At 32.9% G+C, this 19,270-nt stretch overlaps 1 protein-coding gene across 2 annotated transcripts; it reads right to left on the reverse strand.

The window, feature by feature from the left end:
• Positions 1-3,768: 3,768 nt before the first annotated feature.
• LOC120090607 (Zinc finger C-x8-C-x5-C-x3-H type family protein) lies at positions 3,769-8,289 on the reverse strand. Of its 2 annotated transcripts, XM_039048328.2 has the most exons (7): positions 7,762-8,289; positions 7,493-7,635; positions 7,141-7,206; positions 6,798-6,917; positions 6,383-6,697; positions 5,983-6,297; positions 3,769-4,844 (listed from the first exon to the last, which is right to left on the reverse strand). In XM_039048328.2, the coding sequence occupies exons 1-7, from the start codon at positions 7,847-7,849 to the stop codon at positions 4,449-4,451; spliced, it is 1,443 nt and encodes a 480-aa protein (XP_038904256.1). In that variant the 5' UTR covers positions 7,850-8,289; the 3' UTR covers positions 3,769-4,448. The 2 variants fall into 2 exon arrangements, with proteins under 2 accessions (XP_038904256.1, XP_090165864.1); XM_090309738.1 differs by lacking the exon at positions 7,141-7,206 and having other exon boundaries at positions 7,762-8,119.
• Between the last annotated feature and the right edge of the window lie 10,981 nt (positions 8,290-19,270).

The following is a 19,270-nucleotide window of genomic DNA, read 5'->3' on the forward strand; positions in this document are numbered from 1 at the left end:
TTTTTAAGTATAAGGATCACAATGAACCAAAGTTTAAAATACAAAAACCAAAATGAGCATGTTTAAAGTATTGAATCCAAAACGAACAAAAATTGAAATTATAGAGATCAAAATGAACATTTTGAAAGTATATGGTCCAAAATAAATCAAAACAAAAAATATAGGTACCAAAGTAGTATTTAAATCTTAAAACAATTACTCTTTTTATGACATTGAAATCGAATCACATTTCCTAAAATACAATTCAATAATGTTATCTATATGGTCAATGGTTGAATATCAAATTAATCTGTTTTTCAAAATATTATTTTTACATGTAAATTTATAAGATTATTTCTTCACAATACAATATCTAATATTGATTTTAGCATAAAATGAATTTTTCCAACCATTACAAATATAATTAACTAATAAAGTTTTTAACGCCACTACAAGCAGAAACTAGCTCCAGAATAGATCTATATGATGAACCTGAGTATGTACCTTAACCTAAGGTATTGTACTTTTAAATTAAAAGTCAAATTTTTTATTCTTCATTTACACATTGTTGAATTAAAAAAATAAATAAATAAATACCTATTAGGATCAATCTTTGTTTACCATATTGCCAAAGAACAAGATATTTACAATAAGGATGAGCATGATAGACCGAAAAACTGAGCCGATCGATCGATTTCAAGATCGGTACCAGTTTGAAAAAAATTCCAAATTAAAAAATTTTAAAGAATAAAACCGACCAAACCGACCAACCGACTTTTACTCCTCGACATTTGAGGTTGGTTTGAATATTTACTAAACCGACCATAGTCGGTTCAGTGACGATTTGGTCAGAAATCGACTCCAATTACTGAACTGATGCTCACACCTAATTTGCAATATTAGAGTTTATAAGTATAAAAGCTCAAAAAAAATTATCAACTTATTTAAAAAAATTAAAAAAAAAATCCTTTACCACCCATTTGACAATTTCATTAAGGCGGCTAACTATAATAAGTAATAGTTACATTCTAACCAAAGCCTTGTTAAACCCATGGTAATTCAAGGTTTAACCACACACATAAGTAAATGGAATTAAATATAACAAAGTTGAATTATTTATTCAGCAAATCTTAAAGTAGTGCAACTCCCTAGTAGTTGGTACACACTCTTTTTCCAAGGTTGGAATTTCAAATCTTCACACTTCACTTTATGTTTTTTGAAAAAAAATGATTAAGTTATACCTTCGACCAAGAGATTAGAAGTCTCAAATCTTCTTACACCTAAATATTCTATGTTGAACCAAAAAAAAGTTCAATTTAATAAACTCTTATAGAGATTGTCTTCATATGGTCTCAAATTATAAAATAGTGTGTAATTTAAAATATTTTTATTAGTGTAGTCCATGTGTGAAAGAAATCAAAATGTGTGTTAATGTGGAGTCAATCAAATTCCAAAAGTAGACGTGTTTTTAATTACATGGTAATGCTAGTGTTGGTCACTAAAAAGTGGGTAAACTTTAGAAATTTCATAGGGGATTAAAGGAAGTCAAACTTAGGTCATGTGGGTGAATATTTATCAAAAGGGTTTGATAAGGACAGTTGTCCTAATCTTTAAGGATCTAAATTTATATGTTTATGTGCACTTACCCTAATCTGATTAAGGATGTTTCTTTGTTTTTCTATAAATATGCATGTCCTTTTAAATTGACAAAACATGGTTGGAAGGCAATTGTATGATTGGTTATCCTACTTGTATTCTTTTTCACTAAAATGGTGAGCCCCAAAATCAATTCCAACTAAAGTTAATTCTAGGTCTCACCATCCTTAGTACCTTTTTATAATTTTGTATTATTTTATTTTTTGTGTTTTTTAAAAATAAAAAAACATATGAGACAAATTGCATTATTATTGTATATAGCAATGAAAGGGGGGAATTGACTAAAAATCTAGTAACTAAGGGTTTTTTAAGAAAGAAAACAAATAGTAATTGTAATATATTAGCATTAGTTAAAATTGTCATTTAAAAACTTTTTAAAAAATAATAATAAAAAAAGAGACCCTTCCCTGATTGGTATAAGAAAAGGAGGAAAGTGATCAAGATGCTACTTGAGAATGGTAAAATAAAATACTTCATAGTTTTGTATTCATTTTAGACAAAGCTTCCATTGGCAGAAGAGTTTCTAAAATTATATCTACTTTTAGCTAAATTGTTTTTAGAATAAACCCTTTTAACTAATTAAACCATATCCTATAAAATCTGCCTTTTTTGTACTAAATAGTCACTTTTAGAAAGAATTATAAGCAAAGGCTACATAAATAATCCATATCTTTATTTATTTTATATTAACTGTACTATATATATATTAAAAAAAATCAGACTTTGTAAAAACAGGAGGTAAGTAGTTTTTGAAAAACTAAAAAGAAAAGAAAATTCATGAAAAAGGTGAGAATAGACCCTAATAACATGGGAATGTCTTTTAAAGATAGCTTTATTACATATACAAAGAAAGCAAACTAGAATAACTCCCAAAATATAAAGATTTAGGAGATCCCATATAGAGTGTTTCCTATGAAAAACAAAACAAAGTTGCGATAGGTAGAAGTAGCGTACATATAATCTTTATTTTCAAAAGCTAAAAACCGAATATCAAATGTGTTATTTTTGAAAAATAAGGCATTGACTATCATTCAAGGTATATACTGATGCTTCAAAGGTAGGGTAATGGATGGCTTCCTCGCAAGAAGCTTTATAGTTAGTGGTTTGTCTATCTTCTTTATTTTTCGCATGTTAGGATTATTGAAAATCTTGAAAGGATAAATACACACGTTTATAACTAGTTGCATAGCATACCAATTTGGGCATATATCCTTGACCGAGATTAAAGTATCAAATTCCCACCTCACATGAACTTGTAAACAGTAAAGAAAAAGAAATTAAAAGACCATCCTATGGAAGCACATTGGAATAACACCTAATTAAAAAATAAATGAGAGAAGAGACTCATCTATCATGAAAGGCCTTTCCGCTTCAAAAGTTTTATAATGCATTTTAGAGAGACCAACTTCACCACGGTTTTTCATTCACTGTCCATTCTCTAACTCACCTGTGTGGCGGCGCCTTTTAAATGCCTTTCCACCTATTTTGCTGCTTGAAGCTTTTTGTCTCCATGTCCTTTTAACTTTTGCAAAATGGGGTCTCTTCTAGAATGTTCTAGAAACAAACAGTAACCTTCAGAAAAGGGAAAAGGAAGTGGATATCTGAATCTGAAAAGATTCCTTCCTCAAGACAAACTAACTCAGGAACCTGCTTTACAAAAGACTAGGATTCAACACAGAATATGAATTGCTTAGATTTGGATTCCCTCTCTTTCAGAAAGTATAAATAAATAAGTAGAATGGTAAACAACAATCGAACCAACAGCTGCTTTGAGACTATCAGACATATATCATCAGAGCATGTTATCATGATTTTTCTATTTGTTACCAAGAAACAATAATATAAACCCCCCCATCAATGAAACTTGTCTTGTAATTTCATTAGCCAGACATTAATAATATTCTATTTTGCTTGCTTTGAGAAAGAGATAGTCTGGGCAAGAATTACCTCAAGTATTGCTGGGTAAGCAAAGCATCATCATTGCTCTCCTATTTCCACAGCAACAAGAGATCTGTATTGTAACAGTAGTATTTTTCTAGACATTATCAAAAGTTAGGAAGGGAAAAAAATCATTTCAGCTCTAAAGTTCACAAGGCTTCAGAAGGAAGGACTGCACTGGAATACAATATATCATAAGCAAAAGAAAAAAGGAAATTGTTATAGAATTTGCAGGTTTCTTTTGAAATGTAAACTTTGTAAATTCATCCAAAGCCAAGTCTAGCAATGAATGTTTCACTACATAACTTGATATTAAAATCCCGTACAAGATCACATTGCCATTGGAGTGACTCCCAGAGTCTTAAATACATCTTTTTCCACAATAAATGAGGGAAAAAAACGAGTGGGAATAACACAGCTTCAAATTCATATTCAATTCGAATTGAAAGCTTGTGCCCTGGTCATGGGAAAACTTGGAAAGAGATGGGCAAAAGCAGAGCGTAGCTCGAAAAGAAATCATCGTGGAACAGACCCTTTTGTTTGTCTTGGAAAATACTGATCAAAGCAGCAAAAATGGGCAACAAACTCCAGAAAGGAAATCGTGATGCAAAGGTACCTAACTGCTATCGCTGCTTTCAGGATTATTCATAAGGCAGAGGCAGAAGACTGTACGAAATTTGCTACATTCTTTTAGGTTGACCATAACTTATTCAGGCTGAGATAAATTTAAATATAAGGATTGTATGGACACAGAAGGTCAGAGCTGAGGTATGCTAGACCTGGACTATGGGAACCATTGTAATAGGAAAAGAAAAGATCTTTGGTTTTGGGCTTGGGCAAAAAATAGGATGTTTTGATCCTGTGGCAGCTTAGCTTCAAGTACGACCCTCCACACTGGTGGTGCTGGAGGTACTGCCCACTGACGGGCCAGAACTTTGAGAAGACCGTTGAACACTTGAATGAGAATGCATTTCTGTCCTCGATGTAGTTGAACCGACCAATCCACTAGATGTGCTCATTGATGAAGACATTCTTGAAGGGTTAGAATCCTTTCTGGATCCTGAAAAATGTTCAGGCCTCAACTCTGAGGATGAGGATGATGGGGCTAAAGTACCGGCTACTGATCCCACAGGGTAGGGTGCCACTGGCATATCTGCAAGAGATGATGCAGATGGACTGTAACTAAGTCGATCCATCGAGTGGTCAAATTTGCACGCAGGGCCAAACTTGCACATTCCTCGCTGCATGAAGTGAGTACAAGGTGGAGCACCCTGAAAAAAGATTGTGTTAGCAACCATTCTGCCTACACGGCTAAAAAGGGAACCACGACCGTACAAACATTTAAAAACAAGAGACAGATGGCTACCAGACAATGGATTAAACTAAATTAATGCAGTATATGAAACAATGATAATAAGTTCAATCAAGCCATTTAACTTGCACAGATAGCAGCTGTATAACTGAAGATTAAGAAGGCTAGGCGACTAAAATCTAATTGATGTTTGACAGGTGTTGCCACATGACATAGCATGCAAATTACAGTGCAGTACAAGTTTGCCATTAACAAATTCCTTCTCCCTCTCCAAGAAGGATAGCGTATAACTCGGCGCTAACTACACAGAAAAGGTATGGGACTTTAAGCACTACATATCCCGAAATCTAACAGCCACATTACGTAAAGTCCACAAGGAAGATCCCAGTGGATCTGGAAAGGGAACAAATTGATTTGGTAATATGAAGTTTATTTGAGCTCTTCCAACATGGATCTCAAGGAGGAAACAGATAAAATATGATTCAGGAAGATGAAAAAACCAGACCTTGTAGAGATAATGACAATTATATGAAAAGTAATTTCAGTCACAGCGGTCAATCCAACAGCATATTGACATAAAAGGTCCCCTTAATTTAATCTTAACAAGAAGAAAATTTTCCAGAATATAATACATATTTCAAATGCTTGACCTACGTTAAAAACTCAAACAGAGACCTGACGACAAATGCTGCAACTAAACAATGAAACTACTCTTAAAGGATATGTTCCCTCTTCACTTATTCAAACAAGTTCCGGAAAAGCATTATAACATCAATTCTATAGCTCAAGTCATCAGTTATAGGGAACATGTACATCTAATGTATGGCTGATCATTGAGCATTCTCCCATAGACTTGAGCCATGACCTCAAGAATAATTTTGGAATTGAGCAATTTCTTTTTCTTTTTTTCTTTTCTGTAATTAAATAACATTTGAAGAATGGGCAAAAAACGTATGTCAATCACTATATATATCCAATAGGCAATAATAATTAAGATAGGGAAGAGTGAATCTAGAAATAAGGTAGACAAAAAAAATAAATTCCAAATCCAAGCATCATTTTTAATCCAAATGAGACTTTGTGCAAAAGAGACTAACCGGGCGTAGAGGAAGACCTAGTTGGCTAAGGAGAACACTTGGCCTCGAAGTAACCAATTCTGGTGGGTGATGGTATCTACAAGAAGATCCAAATTTACAATCCCCCGTTCTCATGTAATATTGACACTCTGGCTGCCCAGGTCTTTCTGGGAATGAGTGCTCCTTTTGGCTAGTACTTGACGGGCCAGCAGACGGCATGGGTTGATAAGATCCTGCAAAGCCAGATGCAGAAGGCGAAACATGTGCCAGACCATAAAGTGGCCCTGATCCAACAGAAGGTTGAGCACTGGGAGAGGCTACTGGACTCATAGGTGCCTGCACCAGTAGTTAACAGCTCCGTTAAGTGCAAGGATATAAAACGAGACATAATGGCAAGTAAGAGTAAGAGAATTGTTCATACTGGGTAAGGACTCCAACTTGGGAATTGAACAACGCCTGGGGAAACCAACATAGGACCATAAGGGCCAGGAACGTATGGGCTTGACAGCAATGAAGGCCTTGCAAGTATTACTCCATATTGTTGTGACGAATGAGCAGATGGAGACTGCACAGGAGGATAAACAGAGGGTGCAGGCACTGGAGGTGGCATTGGTGTAACCTGAACGGGTGATGGTGCTGGAAACTGCAAGCCAGCTGGTTCTGGGTGATGAAATTTGCACGTAGCACCAAACTTGCACTGTCCACTCTTCAAATAATAAGAACACTCCTTCTCACCCTGCCATCAAAAGCCTGTAGGTTAGCAAGCTTATAATATTATGCGCGTCCTGGAACGCTCCAAATAATATAAAAACAAGCGAAAAATGCGAGACACAGACCGGCCGTAGTGGATAGCCATAGAAATTCAGCGACACGGGGCTGAGAGAACCTCTTTCCTGCTGAGGATGGTGATACTTACAGGAAGCACCAAATTTGCACATTCCTGTCCTCATATAGTACTGCAGATTTCATTAAGATCGGCATTATCAATGACAAGCCATGTACAAAATACTATTCATGTACATGAATCAACCAATTACAGCGTATTTTAGTCAAAATAAACACACAAGTATCCATCCCACACTCTCAAAGAATTTCATTAACGCACATTGCCCAACGTCATCCCATTGAAGACTAGATACCAAAAGTTTGATATTCAATTGAACCACCAGAATGAAGTACCTGACACACAGGCTGCCCTATTCGCTCGGGATACTCTCTTCCACCAGGTCTAGAACCTCCTAAAACCTGATCAGCATGAAATCCACCGAAATCAACGAATGAAAAAAAGAGGCGAAAAGTTCGGAAGCACTTTGCCGACAATTCAACGATTAACATTTTTTTAAGAAAAAAGAAGGGCATCTTGGTAGAATCAGAATTAAACAAAAACAAATAAACTTAAGAAAAAGGATTAGAAGTGAAGGTGAAGTAGAGCAATTGGAAGGATCAAATAGCTTAAAGCCCAATCAAACTAGAAAAGAAGCCCTAAAATAGAAGAAATCAACAGAAATTAGAAAAGATCGAAAGAGGATACCGCGGTACGCTCACGGGGATGATTAAACCTACAACGAGAGCCATATCCACAAAATCCCGTACGTAGGTAATATATACAATCAGCCTCTTCAGGACGTTCAGGGTACGATTCCCTTTCCCTGGATCCCAAAGGCCAAAGCGAGCCTGCATTATGTGAAAACGAAAATCAAAGAAAGAAACAACATCGAGAAAGCAGGAAAAACAACGAATCGAAACGAAAATCTGAAGAAATCAAGAGTGAAAGACGGAATGCAGGGTGGAAACAGTAACCTCCATGGGGTGTATGAGGTCCGGAAGCGGTCCATTCAGGTGACGGATCGGAGTGAGAACCTTCAATAGAGTGACCGTACGGCTTCATGGTACGGCCTGCCGTAAGGGTGAGAATGAGTGAAGGGAAAGTGATGAAGAGAAAATGGGTGTAAGAAGAAGAAGAAGAGATTGAAGAGTTGCAGAAGAAAGAACGGAAGCTCCGATCACATGGAGATCATCTTTGAGAGAAGAAGTAGAAGAAGAAGAAACGGAGCTGAAGGAGGAAGAAGAAGAAGAAGAAGCGCTTTCTTTCTTTTTGGATTTTCTGGGTTTTTGCTTTTGCCCCCTTCTTTCTTCTTCTCTCTCTTGCTTCTTACACAACAGTATCTCTGTTTTGAGCTTTTTTTTTATTATTATTATTATTTTTTAATTTATAATTAATGAAATTAAAATTAATTTTCTCTGTAGAGAAGAGAAGCACTTTTGAAAGCGTTTTTTGTTTTTCATCTCTCTCTTCCTTTATGTTCCATAACTTTGAGAGGTTCTCTTTTTGTGTGTCGGAGTTGGTTGGTCTTTATACGCGCCAAACACTAAAATATTTTTTTTCTTCCTTTTCCTTTTTTTTTTTTTTTTTTTAAAAAAAATTTCTTCAGGTTATATTTAGCATCAAAAAAATATATATAAAATCCTAAACTAATCTATCAATTTATATTTTCATTCAAATTTTATTTGAAAAATTATTGTATGAGAAATATAATTACTTTTTTTTTTATTAAAATTACATTTGAAAATCGATAATGCATCAATTCTTAGTTTCTTCAAATGTTGGATTAACATAATTGATGTATGAGATGATTTTCTAAGGTAATTTTATTTGAGAGTCCATATTGATTCACTCATGAAGCTTTTAGGGTTTTAGTCGATAAAATTATGTCTTTCTACTATATTGTCAAGAAGAAACCAAAATCTCACTATTAATAATATCATATAAATAATCATTGCTTAGTGTCTCAAAGGTCATGTGTCACCATTCATGTTGTCCATGTGTCATGTAATTCATGTTTGGTGTCCATATAAGTTCACATCCTACTTACCACTTTGGTGGATCTTAAGAACACACCTACATTGGTGAGAATTCCACTTCCACCAATTTCCATATTATCCAATTTCATAATTTTGGTTATTTTATGTTTTAATTATTTTATTTTATAAATTTAGTTTTTATTTATTTATTATTATTCTATAAAAATATTATTATATTATATTTTTTATATCTGTATCCCATTGTGCTCCTCAATTTTCATAACACGTTATCAGCACGAGCTCCTGTCGTTTTTCCCGCTAAAGGTATGTTGATTTTTCCCTCTTCATTATAATTAATAAATTTAATGTTATTTTGCATATTCAATATCTATTAAATTTCTAACATAAGTACAATATTTTATGATAGTGTTGTCATGACAAATCTTACAAAATTAGAATTTTTCGTCCTTGATATTAACGACAATAATTATTTGTCATGGGTACTTGATGCCGAAATCCACCTGGATGTTATGAATCTTAGGGAGACTCTTAAAGAAATATGACAAAAGCAAAAGTTATGATTTTCCTTTGTCATCATATCCACGAGGAATTGAAAATAGAGTATCTTACAATAAAAGATCCCTGTATCTTGTGGAAAAATTTAAATGAGAGGTATGATCATAAAAAAACAGTTATTCGTCCAAAAGCTCGTTATGAGTGAATGCACTTGAGGCTACAACATTTCAAATCAGTAAGTGATTACAACTCCATATTATTTAAAATCAATTCAAAATTGTTGTTATGCGGAGAGAAAATTACTGATGTTGATATGCTAGAGAAGATATTTTCTATATTTCGTGTCTTGAATATGCTCCTGCAGCAGCAATATCGGTTTTAAACAATATTCTGAATTAATTTCATGTCTTTTCGTGATCGAACAAAATAACGAATTGTTGATGAAAAATCATGAATCTCGACCAACCGGAACAATACTATTCCCTGAAGTGAATGCTGTAAATTTTAATAATAATCATAGTCGAGGTCGTGGTCGCGGTTGAGGTTGAGGTCGTGACCGTGACAGAGGAAGAAATGATTATTATTTTTGTGGTGGTCGTTCTAATCATTTAAATTTCAAAATAACCACACAAAATGATGATCACAAAGGAAAACTCCACAAGATAAAAGTTCAAAGAGTGTTGAAAATAAATGCTTCCGATGCGGAATGACTGGGCATTGGTCATGTACCTGTCGTACGTCAAAACACTTAGTTGACCTCTATCAAGCCTCTCTGAAGGAAAAATAGAAAAATGTGGAAGTAAATTTTGTATACCAGGATAATGACATATTTGACCCATCCCATATGACAAATTTGGATGTGGTGGACTTCTTTGAATCTTCTGAAAAGAAGATTGGCACGGTTGGTGGTACATCAAGTGTTTCTTTTGACTTTGAGAATATCTATACTTAATGTTGTTGTTTTCTTTTATCTATCTTCATGTTTTTTTTAGTAACCTTTGTATATTTTAAGTGTTGTTTTTCTCATTGTAATTATTTTCTTTTAATGAAGAAACATGAATCATTTTCATATGTTGGGTATTTCAAAAATTAGCAAACAAGATCTATGTCTGGCAGACAATGCAATCACACATACAATACTTATAAATAAAAAATAAATTTTCAAATTGATAATGCTGAAAGCAAAAGTAAATACAATATCAAGTTCTGCAAACTTGGTCAAAGGTTTTGGAAAAACAAATATTATTTTGCCTAGAGGAACAAAATTTATAATTGACAATGCATTGTTTTCTAGTCAATCAAAAAGAAATCTTTTAAGTTTTAAAGATATACGTTGCAATGGTTATCATATTGAAACTGATAGTAAGAATAATGTGGAATATCTATATATCATATCCACTATCTCAAATAAAAACGTATATTGGAAGAGTTGCCTGCTTTATCTCATGGATTGTATTATACTCATATACGAATAATTGAAACATATGCAACATTGAACTTGAAATTCATGAATCAAGACATATTTATGATTTGGCATAACTGATTGGGTCATCAAGGATCTATAATGATAAGGAGAATTATTGAAAATTCAAATGGACACTTATCGAAAAACCAGAAGATTCTTCAATCTAATGAATTATCATGTGATGCTTGCTCTCAAAGAAAATTGATAATGAGACCATCACCATCTAAATTGGGGACTGAATCACCCGCATTTTTAGAAATGGTGATATATGTGAACTCATTAACCCACCAAGTGGATCATTTAGATATTTTATGGTATTAATAGATGTATCCAGCAGATGGTCACACATGTGCTTATTATCAAGTCGAAATCTTGCATTTGCAAGATTACTTGCTCAAATAATTAACTTAAGAGCACAATTTTCTAATCATACAATTAAGACCATTTGTCTTGATAATGCTGGTGAATTTACATTCTAGACTTTTGATAATTATTGTATGTCAATTGGGATAAGTGTCGAACATCTTGTAGCTCATGTGTCATACACAAAATGGTTTAGCAGAATCATTTATAGAACGTTTACAATTAATCACAAGATCATTACTTATGAGAGCTAAGCTTCCTTCATCTATATGGAGACATGCTATTTTGCATGCAGCGCCACTTGTATGCATTAGATCAGTAGCTTATCATAAGTACTCACCATTACAATTAGGTTATGGTCATGAGCCAAAAATTTCCTATATGAGAATTTTTGTATGTGCAGTATATGTTCCAATTGCTCCACCACAACGCACTAAGATGGATCTTCAAAGGAGGTTAGGAATATATGTTGGATATGATTCCCCATCAATTATTAAATATCTTGAGCTCGTGACGGATGATGTATTTACTACACGATTGCTAATTGTCATTTTAATGAGACAAATTTTTCAACATTAAGGAGAGGAATTAAGAAGTTGAAAAAAGAAATTACACAGAATGTATCATTATTGTCTCATTTAGATCATCGTACAGATCAATGTGAACTTGAAGTTCAGAAAATAATTCATTTGCAAAATATAGCAAATCAATTACAGATGCATTTATAGACGTAAAGAAAGTAACTAAGTCACATATACTAGCTGCAAATGTTCCATCAAAAATTGATATCCCAACACAACAAGTTGTCACTAATGAGTCTGGAACATGCCAGAAGCATGGTAGACCAGTAGGTTCTAAAGACAAAAATCCTCGAAAACGAAAAATAATTAATAATGAAAAAGACTTGGTTGAGAATGTAAATACTTATAAAGAAATCCTTAACATGACCAGTGAGGAAGGTGAAATACCTAAAGATAATAATGAAAGTTCAACAAACTATGTCATGACAAGAAAAAGATGGAATCGAACTAATGTAATTATTGACAACGTTTTTGCGTATAATGTTGCTCTTGATATTATATATGAAAATGAGGATCCTGAATCAAAATTTGTTGAAGAATGTCAACATAGAAAAGATTGACTTCAGTGGAAAGAAGCAATTGAGGCATAATTAAACTCACTTTCAAAACGTCAGGTTTTTTTACTTGTAGTCCGAACACTAGAAGTGTTAAACCTGTGGGGTACAAATGGATATTTGTGAGGAAAAGAAATGAAAATAATGAGGTCATGAGATATAAAGCAAGACTAGTTGCACAAGATTTTTCACAAAGACCTGATATTGATTTTGAGGAGACGTATTCTCCGGTGGTGGATGCAATTACATTGAGATATCTAATTTGCTTAACTGTGTATAAAAGTCTAGATATGCATCTTATGGATGTAGTCATAGCATATTTATATGGATCTCTTGATAATGATATTTATATGAGAATCCCAGAAGGACTTAAGGTATCTGAAACATATACATCAAATTCTCGAGAATGGTATTCAATAAAGTTACAGAGATCACTATGGATTGAAACAATCAGGACGGATGTGGTACAAGCGCTTGAGTGGATATTTATTGAAAGAATGATATCAAAATAATTCAATATGTCTGTGTGCTTTTATAAAGAAATCAAAATCAGGATTTGCTATTATAACTGTATATGTTGATGACTTGAATATAATTGGAACTCTTGGAGAGCTTTCAAAGGCAATAGAATATCTTAAGAAATAATTTGAGAAGAAAGATATCGGAAAAACAAAATTTTGCCTTTGTTTGCAAATTGAGCATTTAGCAAATGAAATATTTATTCATCAATCAACTTATACAGGAAAAATCTTGAAAAGATTTTATATGGACAAGGCACATCCATTAAATATTCCAATGAAAGTCCATTCATTGGATATAAAGAAAGATATATTTCGACCTCGACAAGATAATGAAGAACTTCTTGGTCCTGAAGTACCATATTTTAGTGCAATTGGTGCACTTATGTAGCTTGCTAATAATACAAGATCAGATATTGCATTTTCAGTAAATTTTTTAGCTAGATATAATTTTTCTCCTACAAAAAGACATTGGAACGAAATTAAGCATATACTTCGTTATCTCGGAGGAACAATCGATATGGGTTTGTTTTATTCAAATCAAATTTTGATCTAGTTGGTTATGCAAATTCTGGATATTTATTTGATCCACATAAAGCTATATCTAAATAGGTTATTTGTTCATATTTGAAAGAATTGTTATATCATGGTGATCGGTGAAACAGATTATAACAGTCCATTCCTCAAATCATTTGAAATTCTTTCAATTCACGAGGCTAGTCAATAATGTGTATGTCTAAGGTCAATGACTTAGTACATTCGTGAAATGTGTGACTCGTCTTCTAATAAAAATATTCCAACAATATTATACGAAGACAACACAACTTGCATAGCCCAAATCAAAGGATGATATATTAAAGGAGATAGAACAAAGCATATTTTACCAAAGCTTTTCTACACTCATGATCTTGAAGAAAATGATGACATCACTGTACAATAAATTTGTTGAAGGATAACCTAGCAAACCTATTTACAAAGGCATACCAATCGCAACTTTTGAAATATTGGTACACAATATTGGAATGCGACGACTCAAAGATCTTAAGTAATGTTTTCACGAGGGGGAGTAAATATATTGTATTTTTTTAGGAGTATGTATTATATGAAATATGTACTCTTTTTCCTTCACTAGAGTTTTTCCTAGTAAGATTTTTGTAGGGTTGTATCAATAGCAGCGGAAGCATAAGGATCATCTAAGCATTCAAATTCACTAATTTTGACAAAATATAAAGCATGCTTTTGCAGAAAAAGTGAGTTTCAAGACATACCTCTTGTAGAACTTCTTCAAAACTCCTTCACCAGCTATAATCTTCTCCAAATCTTATTGTAGATCACCTCAAGATCTTCCCCACTATTCTATTGGTGCTCTAAATTGAGTTGTGGGACTCAAAACAAGCTAGAATCAAGGGATGAAGGAGAAAAGCTCACTGGTGTAATCTTGTTGAAGAACCTTTCTTCAAACTAGTTTTTCTATAAAAAAAAAAAACTCTATAGATTGCATGCCCGATTTTCACTCCAATCTCTTCATTATTTTGCAGACCAACATGCAAAGAGAAGAGTTGCATGAGTTGCAGCTCATGCCTAGAGAAGACAAAGGCAAGAAGATGCAATATGTGTGAGCTACTTCAAAAGATGGATAATGGAAAAAAAATCTTTTTTTCCATTTTGTGTTTTGTTTGCCAATTTATCCAATTTTATCTTAAAATCAAAATTTGATTTTATAAATCTATTTTGATTTTAAAAATAAAAATTTCATTAATTTCATTAATTGATTATTAAATAAAACTTAATTAATTTAATATCAAATATTAAATTAATTTTAACACATATCCATCTTTATATATATAAATATACAAATTCTCCTATTTCGTTTCATTATAGAATTAAACATAATTATATCTCATATAATTACTAATTCCTTTAATTCTAATTTGAACATTTCAAATTAACTTATCACGCTATTCTAGAGCTAGTCCATTACGAGCTAGTAGGGGGACCTCGCGGACCTACAGATCATGGGCCCAACGATTCAAGATTAATTGGCTAAACTCATTAGACAAAATTAATCTTCATTCGTTAACTAATTGGTCACTCCACTAAAGCCCATAGTTGCATTCCCTTCATTGTAGATATATTATGTTCACATGATTTAACCATAATCATCAAGTCGACCCTTCACAGGTTGTTCGTAATAACGGCTGGGTCAAATATCTGTTTTACCCCCGAGATTACTTCTTATTCCTCAAGTTCCTACTGATCCTCTAATGAACAACTGGTTTGTGATCCAATCACTAAACCAAACTCTCTCAGCCCAGTGAGAGGGTGGGACCCCTTGTTCAAGACATGGATTCAATACTTGTGAGAACAACCTTTCTTCTATCCCTAAATCGGGTAAGCGTAAACTCTGTCTTGCACCCTATGTTCCTAGTTATCTATCCGGTCTTACCCCTGAAAGGGAGTCTTATTGAGTCGACGCTATTGAGCCAACCCTCAACTATGCAAATCTAAGGGCAATTCTGAATAAACAGGAGTTCATAGTTAGCTCAGGATTAAGATCGAGTTACCTAAGTCATCTAGGTGAAATGGTCAGTCTTAAACAATAAACATTATAAGAGTGACTTATTTCTTGGTCCTGATTTTATGCAAACTCATTGCATAGGACACCACCACTCCTTATGTCATAACATGTACGAATTAGGATCACATCGTATGTAGCATTTTACAACTCTTTGTAACAACTACAAGGTAGGTCGCATCCAATGGTGTTACCAGAATAAGGTATCCAACCTCATTCATGTACCATAGATAATTTTGACTATTTACTCGAACCCGATCCACTTTTATGTCTCCACATAAAGTTCAAGTACTCATACAATTGTCATGAGTCTTAGTTTATTGGATTTAAACTTTCATAAAATTTAAGAGATCAATAACAAGTATATTGATAATAGAAAATGTTTATTATTTTACAAACTGCGAGTTTTTAGGACATAAAAACCAACAGTTTTAACGAGGCATATTTCATATATATATGTGTGGACATCTAAGGAGGAGTATTATGAATATCATAATAGAAAATAGATGCTCATTGCTTAATGTCCCAGAGGCCATGTGTCACCATCCATATTGTCCATGTGCCATGTAATTGTTCATGCTTGAGATCCATGTAAGTCTATATCTTATTTGTCACTTTGCCTATAAATAGTGTCATGTAATTGTCCATGTGCCATTTTAATGTTTTGTGTATTTATAATTTTTGAACCTCTATGAGATTAAGATCAAGACATCCGTATTTCTATCAACCTTCAAAGTTGAAGCCTTCTTCTTCTTCTTCTTCTTCTTCTTCTTCTTCTTCTTCTTCTTCTTCTAACTTCAACCTTGGTTTTTACCATCAAAGAAAAGTTAACCTACATTGGGTAGTTGTGAATTTGAATTTGGGTAAGTTGATGTTGGAATAAATGATATGTGATCTTTCAAATAAAGGAGAATTTGTTCCTAACTTCAAGATTTTGATTTCCACAATCTAATTGGTCAAACTAGATTGAAAGTCCCCGTCTGCTCCGTTTTTCCTCCTCTCTAAGTTGCATTGTTTCATGAATGACTATGTCTTTTTGTAATTAGCCAACTTGAAGAAGAGACATGACTATTCGAATGACCATGAATAGTCCATAAATATGTTTATTCTTCAAATTGCATAAGAGACAATAACTTTTTCCATAAGTATTAGGGACATGGGGTGTACATTGATCTGTCGGTATCGGTTTTCTCCCAAAACCGACACTGAAAACCAACCAAAAAAAGGGGTATGAAATTCGCACAACCATCAGTCGGTTGGCTTGATCTCTTTTTTCTCTTTTTTATTTTTTCTTTTTTTATACAAAGCCAAGGGTGAATGAAAAGGAATGATGAACTGATATAGTGTTATTGTTAGGTTAATATAATTTGCAACTTTTTAAATTTTAAATCAATCATTTTGTTTTATGAAAAAAATTAAATCAATCATGTAGTGGGTTTTGAAAATTAGGCAACATAAAAAAATATAATAAATCAATACTAAAATAGTAGGTTTGGGCTTGGGTTGGTGGTAGTGGGCGCGTTTTCTATACTTTTTTATATTAGAAAATTAAAAAAAAAAACAAATAAAACTAATATATGTGTTGTCGGTCGATTTTCCAATTTTCTTAAAGAAAAACTGACAACCGACCAACCTTAACTCTATCGATTACGATCGTTCGAATCGGTTGTCGGTACTTTTATGTATAGTGATTGATTTTCGATAATTTTATGTACACTGAACATAAAAGCGTCGAAAACTGATCCATCGATCGAATTAAGGTCAGTCGGTCAGGGTTAGGGGTCATCGGTCAGTTGTCAGTTTTTCTATTTAAAAAATTGAAAAATTGACCAACTGACTAACACACACACACACACACACACACATATATACATATATATATATATATTAGTTTTTTTATTACTTTTTCTATCTTACATATATTCTTTTCCTCTAATAGTTGCCATAGACTTTCACCAAATCCACCACTATAAACCTTATATAGCGTGTTACCTAGTCCGTTCAAAATGTAGTTCATGCATAACTATTTTGCATGTTTCTCTTTGCATTGTCTTCTCCTTCAACATTACAATAGCATTAAAAAAAAGAAGAAGAAGAAGAAGAAGAAATTGTCATGTTCCAAGTTGCAAGAGAACGGAATTTCTTGTTGTCATCATTTGAAATCATTTAGTTGAATTTCTCATAATTTTCCTCTAAGATTTCCACTAAAATGTAGTACAACAATTTTGTATCATTGATGGTATTAATGTGAGACCGATCACCATATATTGGTTAGACAAAGTAAAGAAGTTTATTGAACAATTTCTCACAAAATAAAATCGATAAAGCAACAAAATAAATTTGGAAACATTATTCATCATGCTTGAAACTTAAAATAACACGTAAACATTTTGTTTAAAATTTGAGATATTGCATTAACAATTCTACATAATTTATGTGCACATTATACACATTACGCATAAAACTGAAAACATCACAAGAATGCTTGTTACTCTTTATGCATAATAGTAAAAGCATGCAAAGATAAGCCAATGAAAAAAAATAATAACAAAAATAGTGCAATACGCATGGCTTAAATCACTATTCTCATAAATATAATTGTATAAATACAAAATTAGTGCTAAAATTCAAATAATTAATCCATTGCAAATATGCCAAACGGTGAATTTGTTGCTTTATCGATTTTCTTTGATGAGAAATCGTTAAATAAACTTCTTTACTTTGTCTAACCAATATATGGTGATCGATCTCATATTAATATCATCAATGATACAAAATTGTTGTACTAAATTTTAGTGGAAATCGTGGAGGAAAATTATGAGAAATTTAACTAAATGATTTCAAATGATGATAAAAAGAAATCATTCTCTTGCAACTTGGGATATAGCAATTTTTTTTTTTTTATGTTATTGTAATGTTGAAGGAGCCAACGCAAAGAGAAACATGCAAAATAGTTATGAATGAACTACATTTTGAACGGACTAGATAACACACTATATATTGTTTATAGTGATGGATTTGTTGAAAATCTATGACAATTATTAGAGGAAAAGAATATATGTAAGATAGAAAATATAATAACAATGATATTTATGGTTGAAAATTTTCTGATCTATAAACTGATTGATTCCAAAACCGCGATAAGACTTATTTAGTGAATATGACTTGCCGTTTAAAGGTCAATGATGTTTTGTATAGAATTTTATATGCAAAAACATAGAAAATTCCTTGGGACTTGTGAAAAAGTCGAAAACCTTTTGAAAGTCTTATGTTATTATAGGGATATCAGTGAAAAGTGACTATTCCCAATTGATAATCCAAGGTTTAGAATATTGGATAATAAATTAAAAAGAGATTGGGACATGTTTGAATTGGCTACAACATGTTTTGTATAGTATTCCTATAGTGAATACAATCTATACCTCTTTAGTGAATAATAATATCTCGACGTATAAGACGAAAACATTATACAATCAGACAACTACTATTTAGTGAAATTATCACAATTGCCTTTGTAAGCTCAAAAGAGAATACTGCGGATCTGCTTGTAAAATGCCTAACCAGAGAGTTGGTTGAATGTTCATCAAGGAGAATGAGATAAGCATTTAATTTTAAAAAAGTTAATAAGAGAGGCAACCTGGCCTAGTTGACTGGAGATCCCAAGATCTAGGTTCAACGGGCAAACCGACTTCTAGATAACTTAGTGAATACTGCATTGAATTTTTTCTTCTTCTTACTCGTGCTTAGGATGATGAGACAGTGCAAGCATGGTTTTAGGGTAAGCATTGTGCTTGGCCAAAATGAACACAATTATGATAACAAACTTTGTTATAATGAGAGACTCTGTGACTTCAATTGTCTTAATTTATTCTAGAATGACTGACAGTTCAAAGCATCAAATCCACTGATTAGCTAAGTAAACTTGATTGATGTTC

This window comes from Benincasa hispida, chromosome 1, assembly GCF_027475165.1.
Source record: "Benincasa hispida cultivar pf3 chromosome 1, pf3_genome.v1.1, whole genome shotgun sequence".
Classification (NCBI taxonomy): domain Eukaryota; kingdom Viridiplantae; phylum Streptophyta; class Magnoliopsida; order Cucurbitales; family Cucurbitaceae; genus Benincasa; species Benincasa hispida.